The sequence below is a fragment of the Cornus florida genome, unplaced genomic scaffold (assembly GCF_030987335.1).
Source record: "Cornus florida cultivar Cherokee Brave unplaced genomic scaffold, ASM3098733v1 CherokeeBrave_3.0.0_Hap2_Chr02, whole genome shotgun sequence".
Classification (NCBI taxonomy): Eukaryota; Viridiplantae; Streptophyta; class Magnoliopsida; order Cornales; family Cornaceae; genus Cornus; species Cornus florida.
In genome coordinates, this window is record NW_026775572.1 from 23,628,573 (window position 1) to 23,648,128 (window position 19,556).

Genomic DNA, 19,556 nt, shown 5'->3' on the forward strand with positions numbered 1-19,556 from the left:
ACCCATGGAAGACTATATGGCACTCTATGGCTCCTACTAGGGTGGCATTTCTTGTTTGGACTGCCGTTTGGGGTAAAGATTCTGACGATCGATAATTTGAGGAAAAGGGGAAATTATTTTGTTAATCGGTGTTGCATATGTAAGCAGGATGGGTAGTCAGTTGATCATTTCCTAATGCATTGCTCTGTAGCGCACGATTGCTGGAATCTTATTCTTGGCCTATTTGGCATGTGCTGGGTAATGCCAGGTTCTACTAAGGAGCTGATTCAAGCTTGGAGAGGTTGTCGTGTGAGTAGGAGTCTTCGTGATTATTGGAGATCTGTACCACATTGTATTTGGTGGTGCATTTGGAGGGAGAGAAATAGTAGAATGTTTGAAGAGAAGGAGTCGTTTACAGCGACACTGAAACTTTTTATTATTCGTTCTCTCTTTAGTTATGTGAACAGAAATTCGTGTTCCTCTTTTGATGATTTAATTTCTTTTTTGGATTCTTTGGGGCCTTGGACCCTGGTCGCTCTAATGTCCATGGGACGCGTTCCCCTATTGAACGTCTTTTTTAATTTATTATTGCTTATCAAAAAAAAAAAAATTATAAATTTTTTGGTCTCAGGCGTTACTAATTTTTTTTTTTTTGGGTGGGGAGGGGGGGGTGGGGAAGTCACTGTACAACTTACTTTGCTAGTAATATGAATTATATATATTTAGAGAAAAGAGTTTTGTCTGGTATAAATTAGTTTGTTGTTTTTATTCAGTGAAAAAAAAGTTGAAGGAACAGTATGGTAGAGAGAGAGTTATCACAGCCACAAGAGAGAAAAAAAAGAAGAAGCAGGAGACAGAGAACACGGAGGAGATAGAAGAGAGAGAAAGGGAAGAGAGAGAAACAGAGGGGGAAGAAAACAGAGAAGAGAGAGAATACGGAGGAGAGAGAAAGAAAGGGAGAAGAGAGGAGAGAAAGAAACAGAAAATACGGAGGAGAGAGAAACTGAGAGGAGAGAGATAATAGGTGAGAGAAAAAAGAGGAACGGAGGAGAGAGAGAGTAAATGTCCAAAAAAAAGAGGAAAGAGAGGAGAAGAGAAGCGAGAAGAGAGAGAAAACAGAGGAGAGAAAACTAAGAACAGAGAAGTCCAAGAGAGAGAGAGAGAGAGTGAGTATAAATTTTCGAAAAATTCGGCAATAATATATTGTCATGTGTATGAATTCGGTGTGCTTAAGTGATAATACCAATGGAGGGTTGTAGATGGTTAAAGGAGCATCAGAGCTGATTAATTATTTTTTTTGTTTTTTACATAGCATTAACAGTTATCCACTTATCCCATACTTATGATGTTGCCTCAGCTTTTTCCAGCTGCTTCCACCATGCAGGCAATTTTTGCCTCATTTTGTGAGAAGCTGGCTAGTTGGAGAACACAAAAAGCTTGGTGATTTCATTTCTATTTCTTGTTCTTTTGCTTTACCATGATGGCATTCTTGCTGGGGAAAAAAGGAGCACAAACCATAAAGCGTATAAATGTAATAATAACCTTTATTAGATTAGATAAAGAAATGAGGTCAGACCTTGTTTTCAACAAGATGAAAAAAAGAAAAAGAAAAAAATCATAATAATATAATACTCTGTAGTCTGTTAAGAACCTTGTCTGAATTCTTGATTAGAGTAGACAACACATTTAATTCAGGCTTTCATACGACTTATGTGAAGCTCGGTGGGTAATTGGCAGGTCAGGAAGCTTTCGAAGGAGATACTCCATTATAGAAACGTAAAGGATTTCTTGTAAGAAGCTACCATACTCCTTTAGGGTATGTACCTAATCCATTGAGTTTTCTATTTTAGAGAGACGTGAATTTAAGCAGCATCCTTTAAATGATGCGAAAGAATAGGTTATCACGTTTAATGAAAGAGTTTCTCCGTCAATAGGTGACTCTGCGGCAACTAATGGCGGATTTGTTGGAGAGAGCTGAGCCACTCATTTTGGATAACTTTTTCTTGCGCACCCTGAGTTGTTGAAGCAATTCGTTTTTTTATCATCTTTCAATTGATGTTGTCAGTTTGTCAAATAGTGTACTCTACTGGTTTTCATGTGTATGATTGTTAACAGTTACATTGGCTTGTATCAGTTGAATGATGGTCATGTTGAATCTTTTCCTTTTTTTGTACTTGTTTTTGGTTGTCTTGCTTAAACTTTACTGATCTTGAAGAAAGATTTAATATATTATCTTCTTGCAGAGATTTTCTATTCAGCACATTCCGTTAATGAATAACTTGTATAACTGATAAACTATGCAAATTTTTTGTTTAAACCTTCCAGTTAAGCAAAATTGTTATCTGCCTATGTATGGTCTTGCAACTTTTTGGGTTTCACATTCCTCACAGTAGTAACTGCTAGTTATTCTTCTGTTTAATGAACATTACTCTTATACATCAATTATTTCATCTTACATTTATATGATTTATTGGTATCTGCCTTTCATTTTTATTTATTTTTTATTTTTTATTATATTGTTATGGTTTACTAATTTTTTGTTGAGGTTTCTTGCAAACATTTTGCTGTGTAGAGTAAACCATTGATAGCTATGAAGATTGATCATTTAACAGCAACTGAATTATTTTTACTACTGTAATTGAAATTCATTTAAGTGGAACATTTTAAAATAAGATTCTTAATCTACCTTTGACCTTGATTAGTCTTTGAATTATAAACATAGTTGTTAAAGGCTAGGCTATGGCCCAAAAGACCTTGATAGTCTATGAATTATAAACATAGTTGTTAAAGGCATGGCTATGGTATTTCATACTATGATTTATAGTCTTGTTTTGCATATAGTGATGTGAGATCTAAATGCATACTATCATTTATAGTAAGCATTATGGTCCGTGTGATTTATTAGTCACGCAATGTCCAATGAGGTATCTGAAAATCTATTAATTTGTTTGCAAATCCGTAATCAATAGTTAGGTTTTTATTACTATTTCATCTAATGTTTAGAAATATCCTTATGTTCATTAACATATGATCGTCACACTGAAATTCTGAATGAAGTTCTTTTCTAGCAAATTTTTATGTATCTGACTATCTGTAGAACATATAGAGATGAGGCATTAATATTTAGCAATTGATTTTTTCGATGGAAATTTATGAAATTCTTTTAATAAATTTCAACCCTAGAATCCTCTTCTTTCAGCTGAAGAAATTCAACTTATACTGTTTGTGATTTTATTAATAAGATTCCTCCTAACGTTTGTGCTTAATGTTGAGCAAGACAATCGTAGATTTATGTTGCATGATCTCGAATACTTATGCTTGGATGTTTGAAATATGCAGGAGAGATTCTTTCATGTGTCTGTACAAGTTTCTCAAATATGCCATTGCTTATATTAGTCCTGCTTGTTTGTTAGCCCTGGAGCTGATACTTCCACGTATAAATCTTTATTTCAAGAATTACTATAGTCGTGACATCAATATTTGTATTTTTTTTTTTTTGATAAAACATCAATATTTGTATTTAACTGAAATACTGATTCCAAATGTACGGAATATCGGTAACTTTCTTCTTGATGCTAAGCTTGAAGTATTGGGAAGCAAGACAAGAGACTGCCATTGAAACAACACTAAGGAGGATGGTAGTCTCTGAAAGAAACCTCCACATTTTGAGGTCTCCTTTTATTGAGAACACCGGCATTTAATGAACATGGTCTTTTGCTTGCCCTTGATACTTGGAATTCTTTTCCTTTTCCTTTCCCTTTTCTTCTTCTTTTTGGTTTATTTATATATTTTTTTTATAATCCAATTTGTCTCTGTTACATATTTCTATCGTCTACTCATAAGCACAATTCACCATTGTTCTTGAATAGGTTTATAGATCATAAATCAATGCATGGAACATATATTTTTCATTGTTGCGACAAAGGCAGCGAACCCAAGAAACAACCCAGAAAACAGAAAACAAACATGTCACACACAAAGAGCAAAAATATTTAACATGGTTCGGCAGGCATGTCCACACTGAAGATCCGGCAAAAGAATTCACTATGTGAAAATCTGGAGATTTCAAGTTTCAGCGCCCAAACCCTAGCTCTCACTCTCACTCTCTTTTTTCCCACTCCAGACCCTAAACACCCTTCTATATCGGGCTACAAGAGAGTACTAAATAGGGTCCACGACCTGAAAGCAAAAAACTGGGTCAAAAATTTTCCTCTGGGGCAGTGCTGGGTCGTAAACGGGTCACATTGGCACCAAATTCAGGCCACAACATCACATTCTTGCATAGAGTAAATTTTGGGATTAAAACATTGTCTTCATACTTTTTGAGATTTACCAATAGGTCTGCAAATAAATTCTATGTAATTGCTAACCTTCTGTGCCTGATGTTTTATTTTCTCTAAACTTCTACACATTAGCTCCATTTTTTAGTACGCCAATTTCTAATGCAAAGTTAGAACTTATGACCTTGGATGGAATGTAATTATGCCATCTTTGCGTTATTAATAATAGTAACTAGGGTACTTGTTTATCTGCAGATCCTACGCGAAATAACTTCTTTGAAGTATTTGAAAGGAAGATGGAAGAAAAGCGTAATCAGCTAAAAGGAAGTGGTAAACATCTTCCTTTGCTTCATTATTTACAATGAAGTGTTTGTTCTTTATTTTTTTTGGGATTTCCCTTTGTATATTGCATTTTTAATGCCAATTTGCTGATGAGAAATCTGCTCTGCGATTAGATTAACGACTCACATGTTTAACAGGTCGTGAGCTTGCTGTCTCTTGGGCTTTATGTGCTGTATGCCTCTTTGGCCATCTTTCTCATTTCTTTGGTGCTAAGGCTTCATGGATCCATGCATTTCATTCAACAGGTTTCCATCTTTCTTTGTGCCTGTTTACATTGCTTGGTCCTGGACGCCAACTCATTGTTGATGGTCTGAAAAGCCTCATTAAGGGGGCTCCAAATATGAATACTTTGGTCGGTCTTGGGGCTTTGTCATCGTTTGGTGTCAGCTCATTAGCTGCCTTCATACCAAAACTGGTAACTTGTAATCTAGTCCCTTATGCTTCCAGTTCCTATTTAAAGAATACAAATATGTATAATATATGAAAGATTTTTTATTGGTGCTTTTTTGATACTTGTGTGTGTGTTTTGAATATGCAAAGCAATTCTGGTTGACAAGAATATGGTTGATATTTCTCATCGTTCATTCTCTGTACTTTTTCCTTATCTCTGTGCGAGACTTCAGTTTTTTGTAAAAAAATTTGCTTCTAAAAGTTGCTGTGATGTTTTATTGATTTGACTATAGTTTCATTGCATGCTTCATGCTATTGGCAATCTTGCTCATATTGGATTTTGACATTTCAGATATATTGGTAGTTTGTATATGCACAATGTCTGAGAGTATGCTGGATTGTTATATTTCTCACATACAATAATTGTGTGGCTTCCCATTTTTAGCTAAAACTACATTTCTAGATTATGTAAAACTACAGTTAGCTAAAAATTGATAACTGACGACCATACTTAACATTAAAATTAATACCAGATTTTATAGTGTTCAAGAGTGAAGTTTGACTTAGTAATAGTTAGTATGTTTCAGATAAGTTGGCATCTTCTGATTTCTTTTTTCGATAAATATTTGTGATTTAATGTGAAGTTTTGCCATCTGGTGTCAGCACTTATAAATTTGGAGTTTCAATAAGTATCTCAATTGCTTTTTTGTGCTGGAAGATATGGTGCTCAGGCATGATAATTCAACTACTTATTATGCAACATGTTTACTTTAGTCTTCTTGATAAGAATGTTTAGCATTAGCGCTCTGGTACGACAGAGTAAGAGTGGTGATTTAGAACTTTTTTTCCAGGAGGAGGGGAGTAGTCTTATGGATATTATTTTCCAGTTAACTTTCCGTTGATCCTTATTTGAAATTTAGTTGGTTTGTTGTGATGGTTGATTTGTTAATTATAGTTTATATATGTAGATTATCAGTTTTCATCAATCACAATAATGCATAAATGGAAAGAAAAGTAGAGAAGACAGAGACAAGATTTTTTCGTGAAAAACCTCAACTGGGAAAAACAACGAGACATACTACAGGCAGGCACAATCCACTATATGGGAAAGAGTTTAAATCCAGTTTAGCAGTTCGCTCACCCTAGAACCCCCAGTTACCTCTTGATACAGAATGGTGCCAAACTTTCCACGAAAAGTCTCAAGGCCATCCATCTGCTCATCAATAGACTTTGCTTCCTCACAAATTCGCTTCTCTAGTGATTGCTCCCTCTTTCGGCTCTAACACTTGATCGGTTGAATTGGATCGGATTGATAAACTCCTCTTTGATGAACACTCAATCATATATATTGTTTTCTATGGAAACCCTAGAATGAGTAATTCTCATTCTCTCACAAGGATTCTCTCTCTTTAGATTATTAGAGACTTCAAGCTCATTCTTGGACTGATTATAACCCTATTTATAACTAACAAAGGTAGCCCATACATTTTATTAAGTAATATCCTTGTAAAAAAATGTTTTGAGAGAGTTTGTAAAAAAGAATCAGTCACGTTCGATCGATCCAACCTTCGATCGAAGACTACTGGACAACCGTTGATCGATGCTTTAATTGAGGCACGCTGTTTTTTCAAAAATAATTTTCTGCAAAAACTCAATTGATCAGTCATTTGACAGATGTCTGGTGGACATATACCGATTGATGAATCATTAGATCGATGCACACTGTTGACCAGTTTGAACCATGTTTTCGAAGAGTATTTAAAATATTAAATCTTAAAAGTCCATTTTCCGAGAACACTTATAAATCAAATTTCTGAGCCTCATTAAAATCAAACAAAGTCAATTTAGGTCTTCCTAAGGTCAATTTACCTCTGCCCTAGGAATGTGATCGAGGATGTTAATTTCCTTATATTCTTTGCAATTCTGTGGTAGTCATGTCTTCAGAAGATGTACTCAAATGACAAGACACTTTGACACATTACAAGTTTACAACATAAGTTTTGAGTAAGAATATGCCAAAACATGACTCATATACCTTACACTTCTCATATTACAAGTTTACAACATAAGTTTTGAGTAAGAATATGCCAAAACATGACTCATATACCTTACACTTCTCATATTATGTGTTGGAGAGAGGATATCTATATATATAGAGCACTCCAGTTAATATTTCTTGGTTCTTGATTATAGTACACATTCTTCCTTCTAAATTTGAGGGTGCAGCCTCAAAGAGTGTTAACTACCCCAATACTGGGGAGAAAGCATCTGAATGACTCAATCAATTGATTAATACTCCTGTTGAGTTTATTTGTTTTTCATGCAGGGTTGGAAAGCATTCTTTGAGGAGCCAGTTATGTTAATTGCATTTGTTTTGTTGGGGAGGAATCTTGAACAGAGAGCTAAAATCAAAGCCTCCAGTGACATGACAGGCCTTCTAAGTGTTTTGCCATCCAAAGCTCGTCTTGTGGTCAATGGCGATGCAGAAGAGTCTTGCTCAACTGTTGAAGTTCCTTGTAACAGTCTCTCAGTCGGAGATAAAATTGTTATACTACCTGGAGTGAGTAAAATTAACCTTGTCTGTGTTTTTTGGGTATACCTTCTGTTATGCTTACCTTGCATGAAGTCTTTTATTTTTATATAATTTTTTTATTTTTGATAAGTAAAATTGTATAAAAAAATGCTCGAAAGGGGAACACATCCACACAAGTCCAAATAGGGCCTCTAAACTCTCAAAGAGTCCAAAAAATCTACAATCTCCTCTAAAGATCTATAATTGCATGAAGTCTTGACAATATCCACTGCACGAAACTGATGCTGAAATCAGGTCTATACTGTGGATGGTAATTCAGATCGTACGATCTAACAGTGAATCAATCCCGATCCTATAAAAAATTCTAGTAGGGTCGAATGCTTTGTAATCCTACAATTTTTTTACACAAATAATTTATTATAGAGAGTTAGCGTGCTCCAGTTTTAATTCCTTTATATTTTTTCATGAGGGCTTGTTCAAGGTGTATTTTTAAGAATTCTTATTATACACCCAATATTGTTAGGTATTATTTTCTATTTTTCAAATAATTCTACCACAGATCCTAGTATTCAGTTTTAAAGACATTGATCTCCTGATCTCAACAACCTTGGTCTCTACCAGTCCAGTTGTCCTAGTATCCTGCATAAATGGTACAAATTCAGAACAGTGACCTCTTTTTTTCTTGCCCGGAGTCTTCTTTAAGTTTTAATGCTCTTTTAGGTTCAGGCTCTGTTGGAACTTTAAATCAAACTTCCTAGTTTAATGTCTTACTTTTAATGCCATGAGTACTTGTTCTGTAACCATTTTTGGTACAATAGAAGGTTCAAGCTGCTGCCAACTATAGCTTAGCTCCAGTTTAAAATGCTTGTATGACACTGAATCATATTCTATTTTTGAATCTTGGTATGCATTCTTTGATACATGATCCTCCTCCCCAAAATTGTTTAGGACCGTATTCCAGCTGATGGAATTGTCAGAGCTGGGATAAGTGCGGTCGACGAGTCAAGTTTCACTGGGGAGCCTCTTCCTGTGACCAAACTACCTGGGGTAATAATCCTTTCGTGTCTAATTTTATTCACTTATTTTTTAGTTGTTATTTTTTGGGGTAATAAATAAGGATGTTTTTTTTTTTTAAATCAACAAGGTTTAAAATTTTATATGGAATCCGATAACGATGTTGGGTGATTATGCTTCTTCAAAATGATTTTTTCCTCTCTGTCTCTGTCTCTGTCTCTTCATTGTTTGTTTATTGGGATGGGGTGGGGGTCATGTTTACGACATTTTTACTGGTTTTTAAAAATTATTTTCTTATTGTCTATTGTCATACTATATAGTGAATTGCATGTCTTTACTAGGCTGACGTTGCAGCAGGAAGTATAAACCTAAATGGAACACTTACTGTGGAAGTACAAAGACCTGGTGGCGAGACTACCATGGGAGACATCGTTCGTTTAGTAGAAGAAGCGCAGAGTAGAGAAGCACCTGTACAGCGGTTGGCTGACAAGGTAACAATCACTTTGGCAAATTGATATACTTACCGCAATTGATGCCGCACAGATTGTCTTTACCAAATTACATCTGCAATAATGTTAGATAGCTGTATAACGATTTTATGTTGTTTGGGTTATACATGCTTAATTCTATCACAACATCTGATACATTCCTTTGAATCTTATGCAAAGGCTTGCTTATTCTGAGTCTCTTGCTATTAAGATCAGCAATTCCTTGTATCTTTCAATTCTACTGTTCGGTTAATCATCTCTTGGCTCATATCTATTTTCCATCAATGCACACAGCATGATTTAAGAATTTTAGTTTTCGGATACAAAATGCGCAAATTATTTTTAGAAAATCGACATTATGGTTACTGAAATTATTTTCAGTTAAAAAAACTTGATTACATGAAGAGTTTTCCCTTCTTGTTTCTTCTAGGCTATTATGTTGCATGGACAGTTGGACATGGACACGGACACGTGGGTTAGCCCGTGGACTTTGATTTGATACAGATACCTCAAAATTGTAATTTGTAAAAGGAATAGACACAAGGATATGATAACAAACACACCACATGCATAGTCACAAAGTTTTTACACCTCATCTCCTTCTCATATCCTTCACGTTTATCTTTCATTTACCTTCACTATGTGTCACTTTTTTTTTTTTTGAATATTTTTTTTAGATGAGGTAAGTCCTCTCAGACTGTTCAACAATGTGTACTGTAGTGGAGATGAATTAATTTATTGGATGAAGAGATATTATTTGTGTTTATAGGTTCTAGAAAGACAAAAGGTAGGCCTGAAACATTTATAGTAAATGGGGTATATTAGCAGTATTAGTAAGCTGGTGTGGTTAATTTAAAAAAGTTGGTGTAGTATTTACTCAGAATTTAATTATATTATGGACACAAATCCACACTCCTACAGTTAGAGCATTAAAAGTATATATTTCATATGCTTTACGCAAAAGAGTAAATAATAATCCTGATTGTGTATATTAACAGTTCCCTGTGCTGTAAGAAATCATAATGACCTTACAGATCTCACATAATTTCTCATAGATTGGACCATTTGTGTTTGGATCTCACAGATAATGGGGAAAAGGGAAGAAAGAATGAGACAGCTTACTCAGAGTAGGTGCTCTTAATATCATATCAAAAATAATGAAAAGGCTAAAATTCCCTTCTGAGAATGAAGGGTTTGCTGTCAATTGTTCACTATCTTTCTGGTGATTGTGATTGGAAAGTTATCCTTTTCAATCTAAATGTATCTTCGTGTCATTGTGTTCGCCACAGAACATAAGGGTATGGTAGAAATTAATTTGTTTTTTATATTAACTTTAGCTGCCTATTTTCTGCAGAATATTTAAAGAGCAATCTTGTATTGAATAACATCATGGAAGGAAAAAGCTTTTTAAGAAGCACTTGCTTTGTTATAATTAGCCAACTTCCTTAATGTGTTGTTTACTTGTGTATATTTGCTTGAATGTACATCACCTTTTGACAACTTTGCTTTTGTTTAAATAGGTGGCCGGGCACTTCACTTATGGAGTAATATCACTCTCCGCTGCCACATTTATGTTCTGGAACCTGTTTGGTGCACGGATTCTACCAGCCGCTCTTCATCAAGGAAGTCTTTCAGTGGCGCTACAGCTCTCTTGCAGTGTTCTGGTATGATATTCTGAAGCTGTTTCAGGACCAATATATATTCATCTTTATCCTACTTATGAATTTTTTTTTTTCCTTCTGTTATCCTGCTTATGATTACATTCCTGATTTTAGAGTCTCTTCAAGCTTCTAATGTAGCAGTTATCCTTGCTTTAGTTTCATCAATAAATATTATATTATCAAATAGCATATACCATGGAATCTTATTTGATTTTTATTTTATTTATTTATATATTTGTTTTTTTTTGTAATCACACCCATAATTAAGGCAGACAGATGGGCTTACCTGATCTTGAGTAAAGTTTTTTGTATTTGATATATTTAACACCTCTTACTTATCAAAAAAACATATATATATATATATATATTTAACAAGTGACCTCTCACATTGCCTAAGGGTACAGATTTGATGAAGCTTATATGTGTGGACACCCTTTTTTTTTTTATAAGTAAAATGTATTAGAAAGCGTTCAAATGGGGAACGCGTCCCAAGAGCTATACAGAGGCCAAAGCCAGAGACAAGGTCCTAAGAACCCACCAAACCCAAAAAATCAATAAACTCATCAATGGATGTACAATTTCTCCCCAAAACCCAACTAAAAGAGAGCTAATAATATGAAACTTCAAGGCTCCTAAAGAAGATTCCTCCCCTTCAAAAGATCTTCTATTCCATTCCTTCCATAGGCACCACCAGACACAAAGGGGAACCACTGTCCAACACTCACGGGCATGAGCTTATAATATGTCTGGACATTCCTTAACCATGTAGACGCATTTTGAGAAAAACCGTGAGCACCGGGAGAAGTGTGCAAAATGGACAATATTTTCACGGGGGGTGGGGTTGGGTTGTGACGGATTATATCAGAGCTCTACCCTAGCCGGAAATGGGGGAGCGTGCACAAGCCCATGAGAGTTGGGCCAACGAGGACGCTGGGTCCCAAGAGGGGTGATTGTGACATCCCACATCGCTTGGGGAGAGAGGTTTGATGACGCTTATATATGTGGACACTCCTTAACCATGTAGACGTGTTTTGAGGAAAACCATGAGCATCGATAGGAGAGTGTGCAAAGCGGATGAGGGTGGGTCATGACATCATGCCTCTTAAAACTTTCTTAATTTTTATTTTTTTTGCAAATCTTAGATAAAGGCCCTTTCCTTTTTGATTCTTCAAGCACTTATTTGTTTTTGTTTATAAATTGCATTGGACCACCATACTCATTAAATTAGTTTCATCTTGTAAGTTTAATATTATTTATTTTAATATATTTTGAAATATTCTATTTCATCCCGCCCCCCGGCCCCGGCCGCGACTGTTCTTCAATGTTAAGGTCTCTCCTGAACCATATAATCTTTACATGTCCATTCTTTAAGGAGAAAGTTAAGTCAACTCATGTTAATTGCCTTCCACCACCTAGCTCAAGCCGCCCAACCCCCCCGCGACTGTGCTTCAATGTTAAGGTCTCTCCTTAACCATATAATCTTTACATGCCCATTCTTTAAGGAGAAAGTTAATTCAACTCATGTTAATTGCCTTTTAATGTTTATATTAGATGTCAATCTGTCTTTTTGAAATAGGTAGTCATTACTATAAGATCATATGCCTCTAAAAAGTTTAGGAGAGCGTCCCAGTTTCATCCGTTTCCAAATGCGTTCATTATACATATTATATTCAATAAGGGTCTATCTTTGATATTGAAATCTCCAAGGCTTTCTTAAACTTTACAGTGCCATATGATCTTGCCGAGAAACGTTCGACAAGGATCAACCTTTCTGGATTTTTTGGTGATCCGGATTGATTTGATATATTTGGATTGTAATATATTATAGGCTTGTAGGTTCCCCTGTCGGGATTTTACCAATTATGATTTAAAACTTCTTTAAATATGTAAAGAAGAAAGATATAAAGGAAAAAGCTCCAGAAGGGTCAGAACTCATTTACACGCACAAGAGCAACATACCTAGACTTCCCTATGTAAGAATTATTATTTTTTTTTTCCATAAGATCTACTAAAGAATGAATAGAGAGGACATCTTCTAGACATCCAATGTTAAATTCAATGTGATTTTTTCCTATATTTACATCTTCACAGCCTCAAAAGAAAGCTTATATATTTATGCCAATTTTCAGACCTGTATCATTCTGAAATAGTTTTTGTGAAACAAAAAGACCCCCTTTTTTGTTCAAGGGCTTGGACCTAAAGGTTGAATATTTCTCCTTGAAATTGGTTTTTCAAGATGCTTTTGTGTGTGTCTGCGCATGTGTGAATTTTTATAGTTGGATAAACTGAAAGAAATATAAAAGCTTTGAATCAATCAATTTCTAATATATTAGCTCATTATCATCTACTATGTCATCTTAAGCTGCACTACTGTTTCAGTAGTTTGATATAGATGGATTATCTAATACATATCCTCTTGATATTTAAAGTTCATGACTGATTTCTTTGGACAAAAATGATAACTAGGTGGCCAAGGCAATGTGTCAGTTAAATTAAAAAATATGTTGGTAATTTTAAATTTAGACATCTCAAGGAGAAATTATTGATTTAGTTGACATATGATATATTGTTATAGAGTAATCTTCTTGTCAAGAATGAAGACCATATTATGTTGTTCTTCATTTGTTTTGCTTGCTTGTCATTTTTCTTTTGTAATGTGGTTAAATGTTCACCTGATTTTTGGAAGTAGTTAATCTCTGTTTTTTGAACATAGGTTGTTGCTTGTCCGTGTGCACTTGGCTTAGCAACTCCTACTGCTGTGCTGGTAAAATTTTTTTTGAACTCTATGAAAGATTGATATGGTCTGTATTATATTTACACTTAAATTTTCTAGGTTGGAACTTCATTGGGGGCTACAAGAGGATTACTTTTACGTGGTGGACATATCTTAGAGAAATTTTCAATGGTGAACACAATTGTGTTTGACAAAACAGGGACATTAACAATTGGTAGACCTGTTGTGACAAAGGTCGTGACACAAGAGCTCAAGAAAGATACAAAATCAGAGTTGAGTGGAGACAGAAAATTCCTTTTTCTACTGAATCGTTGTTATTAGAATTTATGTTAAAGTTGCTTTATCGATGATTTTAAGTTTAGCTTTTATTTGAATCAATTCTGGGTCAACTAGTCATGGTGTAAGAATAATTCTTCTATACTCCTTATTAAATTTTTTTCTTTTCTTTTTTGGAGTCATGTTATGCCAAGATAATTGTTGGATCACGTTTGTATTGTGCTTGTCATGCATGTCAAATATCTACTTAATTAGATATAGTCAGTGTCTAATTTATGAACAAAATCTTAATAAAAATTAGTTAGCTGTGAACTTTGGACAACAGCATTCCAATAATTTTGGGCATGGATGAAAATCACTGGACTGACTTTAAATCCAGTTGTCTCGATTTTGTAATGCACAAATGGTTATTAAAATTTTCACTTGTCTTACGCGCTCTTGATTAAATTTTGTTCATCCCTGCATGCATATCAGAAGGGTTGTTTCTCCATGTGTTTTAATTATCTTTACTGCAAGTCTATTTTGCATTGCATTTACTAACTATAAACTTCCTAGAAGTTAAAATTCATGGTTTTCTGGCATTAAATATAGCAATAGACAATGTTTAGTTTTTATGAGGGGCATATAAATTATTGCATATAGTTTATACTTAAATGCTATGAAGCGTAATATTGTGGGGTCACAAGATGTACTTTTATCAGTTAACTTCTGTTGTAGTTTGCTGTCCGTTGGTTGCTAAATTTTGCCCTCAAGGTACTAATAAACTTAACTTTGATGCAGACTAAATTCAAATTGTAATTGGTCAGAAGTTGAGGTTCTACAGTTGGCTGCTGGAGTTGAATTGAATACAAACCATCCAATTGGGAAAGCAATCGTGGAAGCCGCTCGTGCTGCTAATTGTCCCATTGGGAAGGTAACTTCACTGGATTGGTGACTGTCCTCTTTTGTCAACTACCTTCCTTTGAATGTAAAGTGTGCAAATCCACACAATGAATATTTTATCTTTTTCAATTGCATTGCATTGTGAAAATAGTTGATTGTTGCACCTTTGGCTTCTGTCTAGCAGCTTTTATTTGTTTTTTTTTTGCGGTAAAATCATTTTGATGTTTGATGATGTTTTTCATCTGCATACCAAAATATACACAAGTTTGCATTGAAAAGCTTAAATGGCCACATCACTGCAACGTCTTAACAGCTAGGTTATGAATTTCTTTTTTGTTTTTTGGAGTGACACTGTTAAATATTCTGTCAACGTCCTCTGGTAGATTTAAATCTGAATATAAAAATGCTTGTGTAATAATTGTATTCATGGTCAATGTATTCTTTGGTCCATTTGTTACTATGTTGTCTTTGGCTAACCATTATGTAACAATTGTACTTTTTTGAAAAGTTTTACTAGATACAAAGTGTTCATCACTTGTCACTCCATAGTCTTTTATAGGGAATCTAAGTTTAGTAATGGGTCTGGAAAGAGGCTTTGGTTCCTTTCCCTACCCAAAATGACTGATAAATACGATTTGTTGATTGGAGTTCATAACTTTGCTTACAGTCTGTGAGGACATGGCCAAGCATTCGATATTTGGTGTAATGTATTAATTTAATGGTTATAAGACCTGATTTCCTGGAATAATACGGAGTTATGGGCTCTGAAATCTAACATGCAATTTATCTGACCAGGATCCATATTTGGTTGTTCAGAGATGCTGGGATGGTAATTGCAGTTTTGATTGCCTTGGCTTCCTGAAATGATGATATTGGTATATTTGGGGCAGTTTTAACATAAACGCTGCATTAGACCTTGATAAATATTTCTTCCGTCCCAAAATAAGTGTCCCTTTTTGGGAATCTAACTTTTTTAGAGAATGATTTTTATTATTTTTTTATTGTATTAGTAGTGAATGAATTACCAAATTTACCCTTAGTGGCTTCACAATGATGTGATGGTTTACTTTTTAATGCAAGAAGGTTAAATTGGTAATATTACAAAAAATAGTACATTGACCTTTCAAATGGGACACTTATTTTGGGATGGATAAAAATGGAAAGGTGGGACACTTATTTTGGGACGGAGGGAGTACTAGTAACCGCACCAGCTTTAGCAAATATGTTGTTTTGCTTGAAGAAAGGTCCAAAAAGGCACACTTGTCCTGTTTTGTGTTCTGCTGTGGTTAATCCCGCAATAAAACTCTGGAAAATATATAATAGTGCAAGCTTTAGTGTACACATTTCTAGACATAATATAGAAATGCTCTCACCCGTGTCCCCCCAACTGATTAGTTTTTATTTTTATTTTTTATGAGACTATTAGCTTATATTACATGAATAGAGATTTCGTTGTTATATAATTAGCTGCATTTCCATGATTGAATTCAGTTCTAGAGTGGTCCTCTGGTTGCATACTGCATAATCTAGTCATCATTTTGTGACGATGATATCATATAATTGTTTGATTGGTTACATAATAAATTTTCGTTGCAGGTAGCAGATGGAACATTCACTGAGGAACCTGGGTTTGGGGCAGTAGGAAGTATTGAGAATAAAAAGGTATCTGTTGGGACACTGGACTGGGTTCGAAGGTATGTAGTCATACTGCCATTTTAGTTGACATGTTAATTTTACTTCTGAGTTTTTGTGCTGCATTCGAAGTTCATTTCCCCCTCCAGCTTAACAAAAGGAGTTTCCCAATTATTTGTGGTTGGTTATATAAACTCTTATTTTTTTTTTTTTTTTGAGTGATTCTGCTCTATTTAAGGCAAAAACCTCTGTTGAACCACATGCTATCTCATATTTCCTTACTATCTCATCAAATGATAGCTATCCCTTCTCCTAGTATTACCCTTAATATGGGTAACATGACTCTTTCTTACTGGTACAATTGTGGTCTTCACTGAACATGGCTAGACCATCTTAATCTTTTTCGTCTCAATTTATCTGTGACAGATTCTTTAACTGTTTGAGATATGTGTCCATTTCTAATTTTATGTCGTTTTCCTTGCCACATCCATCTCAACATTCTCATATCAGCTACGCTAATTATGTATATGTTGTTTCTTAAATATTCAACATTTTGTCTCACGAAGTATTGCTACTAATAACTATTTTATATAAATTACCTTTACATTTTAAAGATTTACATTGACTGCAAAGTATGAGCGAATCATTTCTCCTCTTAACTCACCATGGTTTTATTTTATGATTCACATCTTCTCCATTTTCTTGTGAACAATAGAGTTCACCAAAAGAAATTGTTCAGCTTTGGTGAGAGTTCAACTTTGGCGGGCCAATTTTAGCCTAACTCTGTCTTTGTTCTGATTGTTCTTGGGTTAAAATGGTCAACTCGTACTAAACCCAAGTTGTGTTTTTGCAGAGGTGTTGAGTAAACCAAGCCTTACCTTATATTATTATTGCTAGTATTACTATTAAAATATTAGTAATTAGAGCCAACCTGAGTTCAGTTTGATCCACACCTGACCAACATGAGCCTAATACAAGCTTAATCCTAGGAAAACAAGTTTGGCTCATGGTTAGTTGAGGGTTTTTATGCCTTGTGTTGGGCTCAGGTTAATCTCTCAACTTGCAGAACCACCTGAGTCGCACTCTTACTTTTTGGTATCTTTTAAGCTTTGATCTTTTCCATACACGAAGTGAATTCTTTAATTCTAAAGCTTCTCTCTAGATCTATAATTTAGCACCTACCCCTTTTTTTTTAAAAAAAATAATAAATAAATAAAATTTGGTGCTTCTCTTTAAATCACTAATTTAACGCCTATCCTTTCTCTAGTTTCATTTATCATAAGCAAATAAAATGCACCAAGGAAACTCATCATGAATATGTTTAGTTAGTTTATCAATAACTAAAGTGTCAAAATATGAACTTAATGTTAATCCTTGATATATCCCTACATTAATTTGTAATTGTCTCGTTTCTCTCTTAGTGGATCCAAGTATAGTTACCCCATTACATGTCTTTTTATCGTGTTACTATATCTATTTATGAATTCTTTCTTTTTTAAAACCACCATATTATATCTCTGTTGACCATATCACAGACTTCTTCAGACTCTTTAGGTACCATATGGAGTCTTTCTTCTCTCTATATCTTCTGTTGTCTTCTCAGCAAGTAACAACTTGCATGGTTGTTATTCTCTTATATTTAACTCCCCTGCAGGCATGGAGCTGATGAGAATCCATTTCAAGAACTGGAGGAGCATAAGAATCAATCAATTGTTTATGTGGGAGTGGATAGTACGCTGGTTGGTTTTATTTATGTTGAGGATCAGATCAGAGAAGATGCTAGGCATGTTGTGGAATGTTTGTCTAAGCAAGGAATAAGTATATACATGCTATCTGGGGACAAAAAGAGTACTGCTGAGTATGTTGCATCAGTTGTTGGTATTCCTAGAGAAAAGGTAAGAATTTTAATAATTCTTATATTCTAAACTAGTTCCAGTGTACCTGGGTCTCAAGGTTCACAAAGGCTTACCGACTGCATAAATATAATCGTTGATCTGAATAAATCAGAGCAAATAAACCTTAATAAGTATTGAGAAAGTTCATGAGTTCTACAGGATATTTAAGTGGATATATTGAAAGGGAATCATAATGCGTGCAGCTACTGCCAAAGATCGGAAGTTGCCAGCTAATATTAACCTAAAAAGTATTTAGTTTTGAAAATTCACCACTCTAGCTGTAAAGAAAAATTGACTCTCCTTCTACCTGTTAAAGGGTGAGGCATGCTTGTTTGGAATTAGAAAGTTTGCCAGGCCGTTGATGGAAGTGTATTATTGAGATTCTAGGATACAGTCTTAGCATTACTAGGGAATGGTGAACGAGTTTTGTAATAATTTTTATTGATGAATTTTTCAAAGGGGATTTTTTTCTACCTAATATCCTAATCTGTTTTTGATTGAAAGAGGTAAAAATTCATGGAGATAGCCTATAGAGTTGTATGGTGTGAGTAAACAAAGCATTTTGATTATAAGAAAAAATATAGGACCTCACCAAACTGATAGCATCAGTAACCTGACCACTGAAGGATAGAAGGCTAACATTGTTACTAACCTCTTTAAGCACCCAGGCACCAAAGGGAGAACAGAACAGGGGGTTCCTGTTTTCTCAGGTGAGCTGAGGATACAGAAGACTGCCTAGAGTAGTGATACATGAACTTTATCTTTGGTATGCCTTGAAGAAAGCTGCTCAATCACTGGTTATGCTTGAGCCACAAACTACGAGATCTAGGGAGTGAAGGAGAAGCAAATTGGAACAAATAACAAACTGCCAGATCTAGGGAGTGAAGGAGAAGCAAATTGGAACAAGTAGTGAAGAATAGATCGAATCTCTCTACGCAGTTTTGTTTCCACATGTTTCAAATGGTTATAGTTCATTCATTTTCTCATAACAGGGTAATTTTTTATAAGGATATAGTCCAGTGATTAAGGGCAGAAAAGGCAATTCTAGATTTAATATTGACTTCTAGACTAGGGACAACAGGAGTATTTCCTCCAATTTGTGCCAATTAACTATAGGGTAAAGTACACTGACTTCCCATGAGGTTTGGCCTAATTTAAGTTTGAAAAAAAATAATAACACTCTACTCCCTTGAATTTTGACGCGTATCACTAAATCCCATTCCATCTGAATTTCCGTTATTTCTGTCATAAAAATTAAGTGTACTGACAAAAATACCCTTTAATAATTTGTTACGGCTTTGTTACCCCCTCGAATGGTATGAAATCACAAGGAAAAGTCTCTAGACAAACCAACAAAAAAATATTAAAAAATAAAATAAAATAAAACTAGTTGCTACCTGTTAAAGACCTACAGTTACTGAAATTACTGGAGAGCCTCCTCTTGAAGTTT

General features: G+C 34.7%; 1 protein-coding gene across 1 annotated transcript in view; it reads left to right on the forward strand.

Annotated features, from left to right (window-relative positions):
• Positions 1-19,556, forward strand: part of LOC132294286 (copper-transporting ATPase PAA1, chloroplastic) — a 35,191-nt gene that overhangs the window by 4,861 nt on the left and 10,774 nt on the right. Inside the window, exons 4-14 of the mRNA XM_059792082.1 lie at positions 4,515-4,589; positions 4,739-5,016; positions 7,318-7,551; positions 8,473-8,571; positions 8,880-9,029; positions 10,547-10,690; positions 13,401-13,451; positions 13,521-13,693; positions 14,478-14,610; positions 16,176-16,273; positions 17,866-18,106. Of these exons, the coding sequence (XP_059648065.1) occupies positions 4,515-4,589; positions 4,739-5,016; positions 7,318-7,551; positions 8,473-8,571; positions 8,880-9,029; positions 10,547-10,690; positions 13,401-13,451; positions 13,521-13,693; positions 14,478-14,610; positions 16,176-16,273; positions 17,866-18,106 (1,676 nt within the window). The remainder of the gene's footprint in view (positions 1-4,514; positions 4,590-4,738; positions 5,017-7,317; positions 7,552-8,472; positions 8,572-8,879; positions 9,030-10,546; positions 10,691-13,400; positions 13,452-13,520; positions 13,694-14,477; positions 14,611-16,175; positions 16,274-17,865; positions 18,107-19,556) is intronic.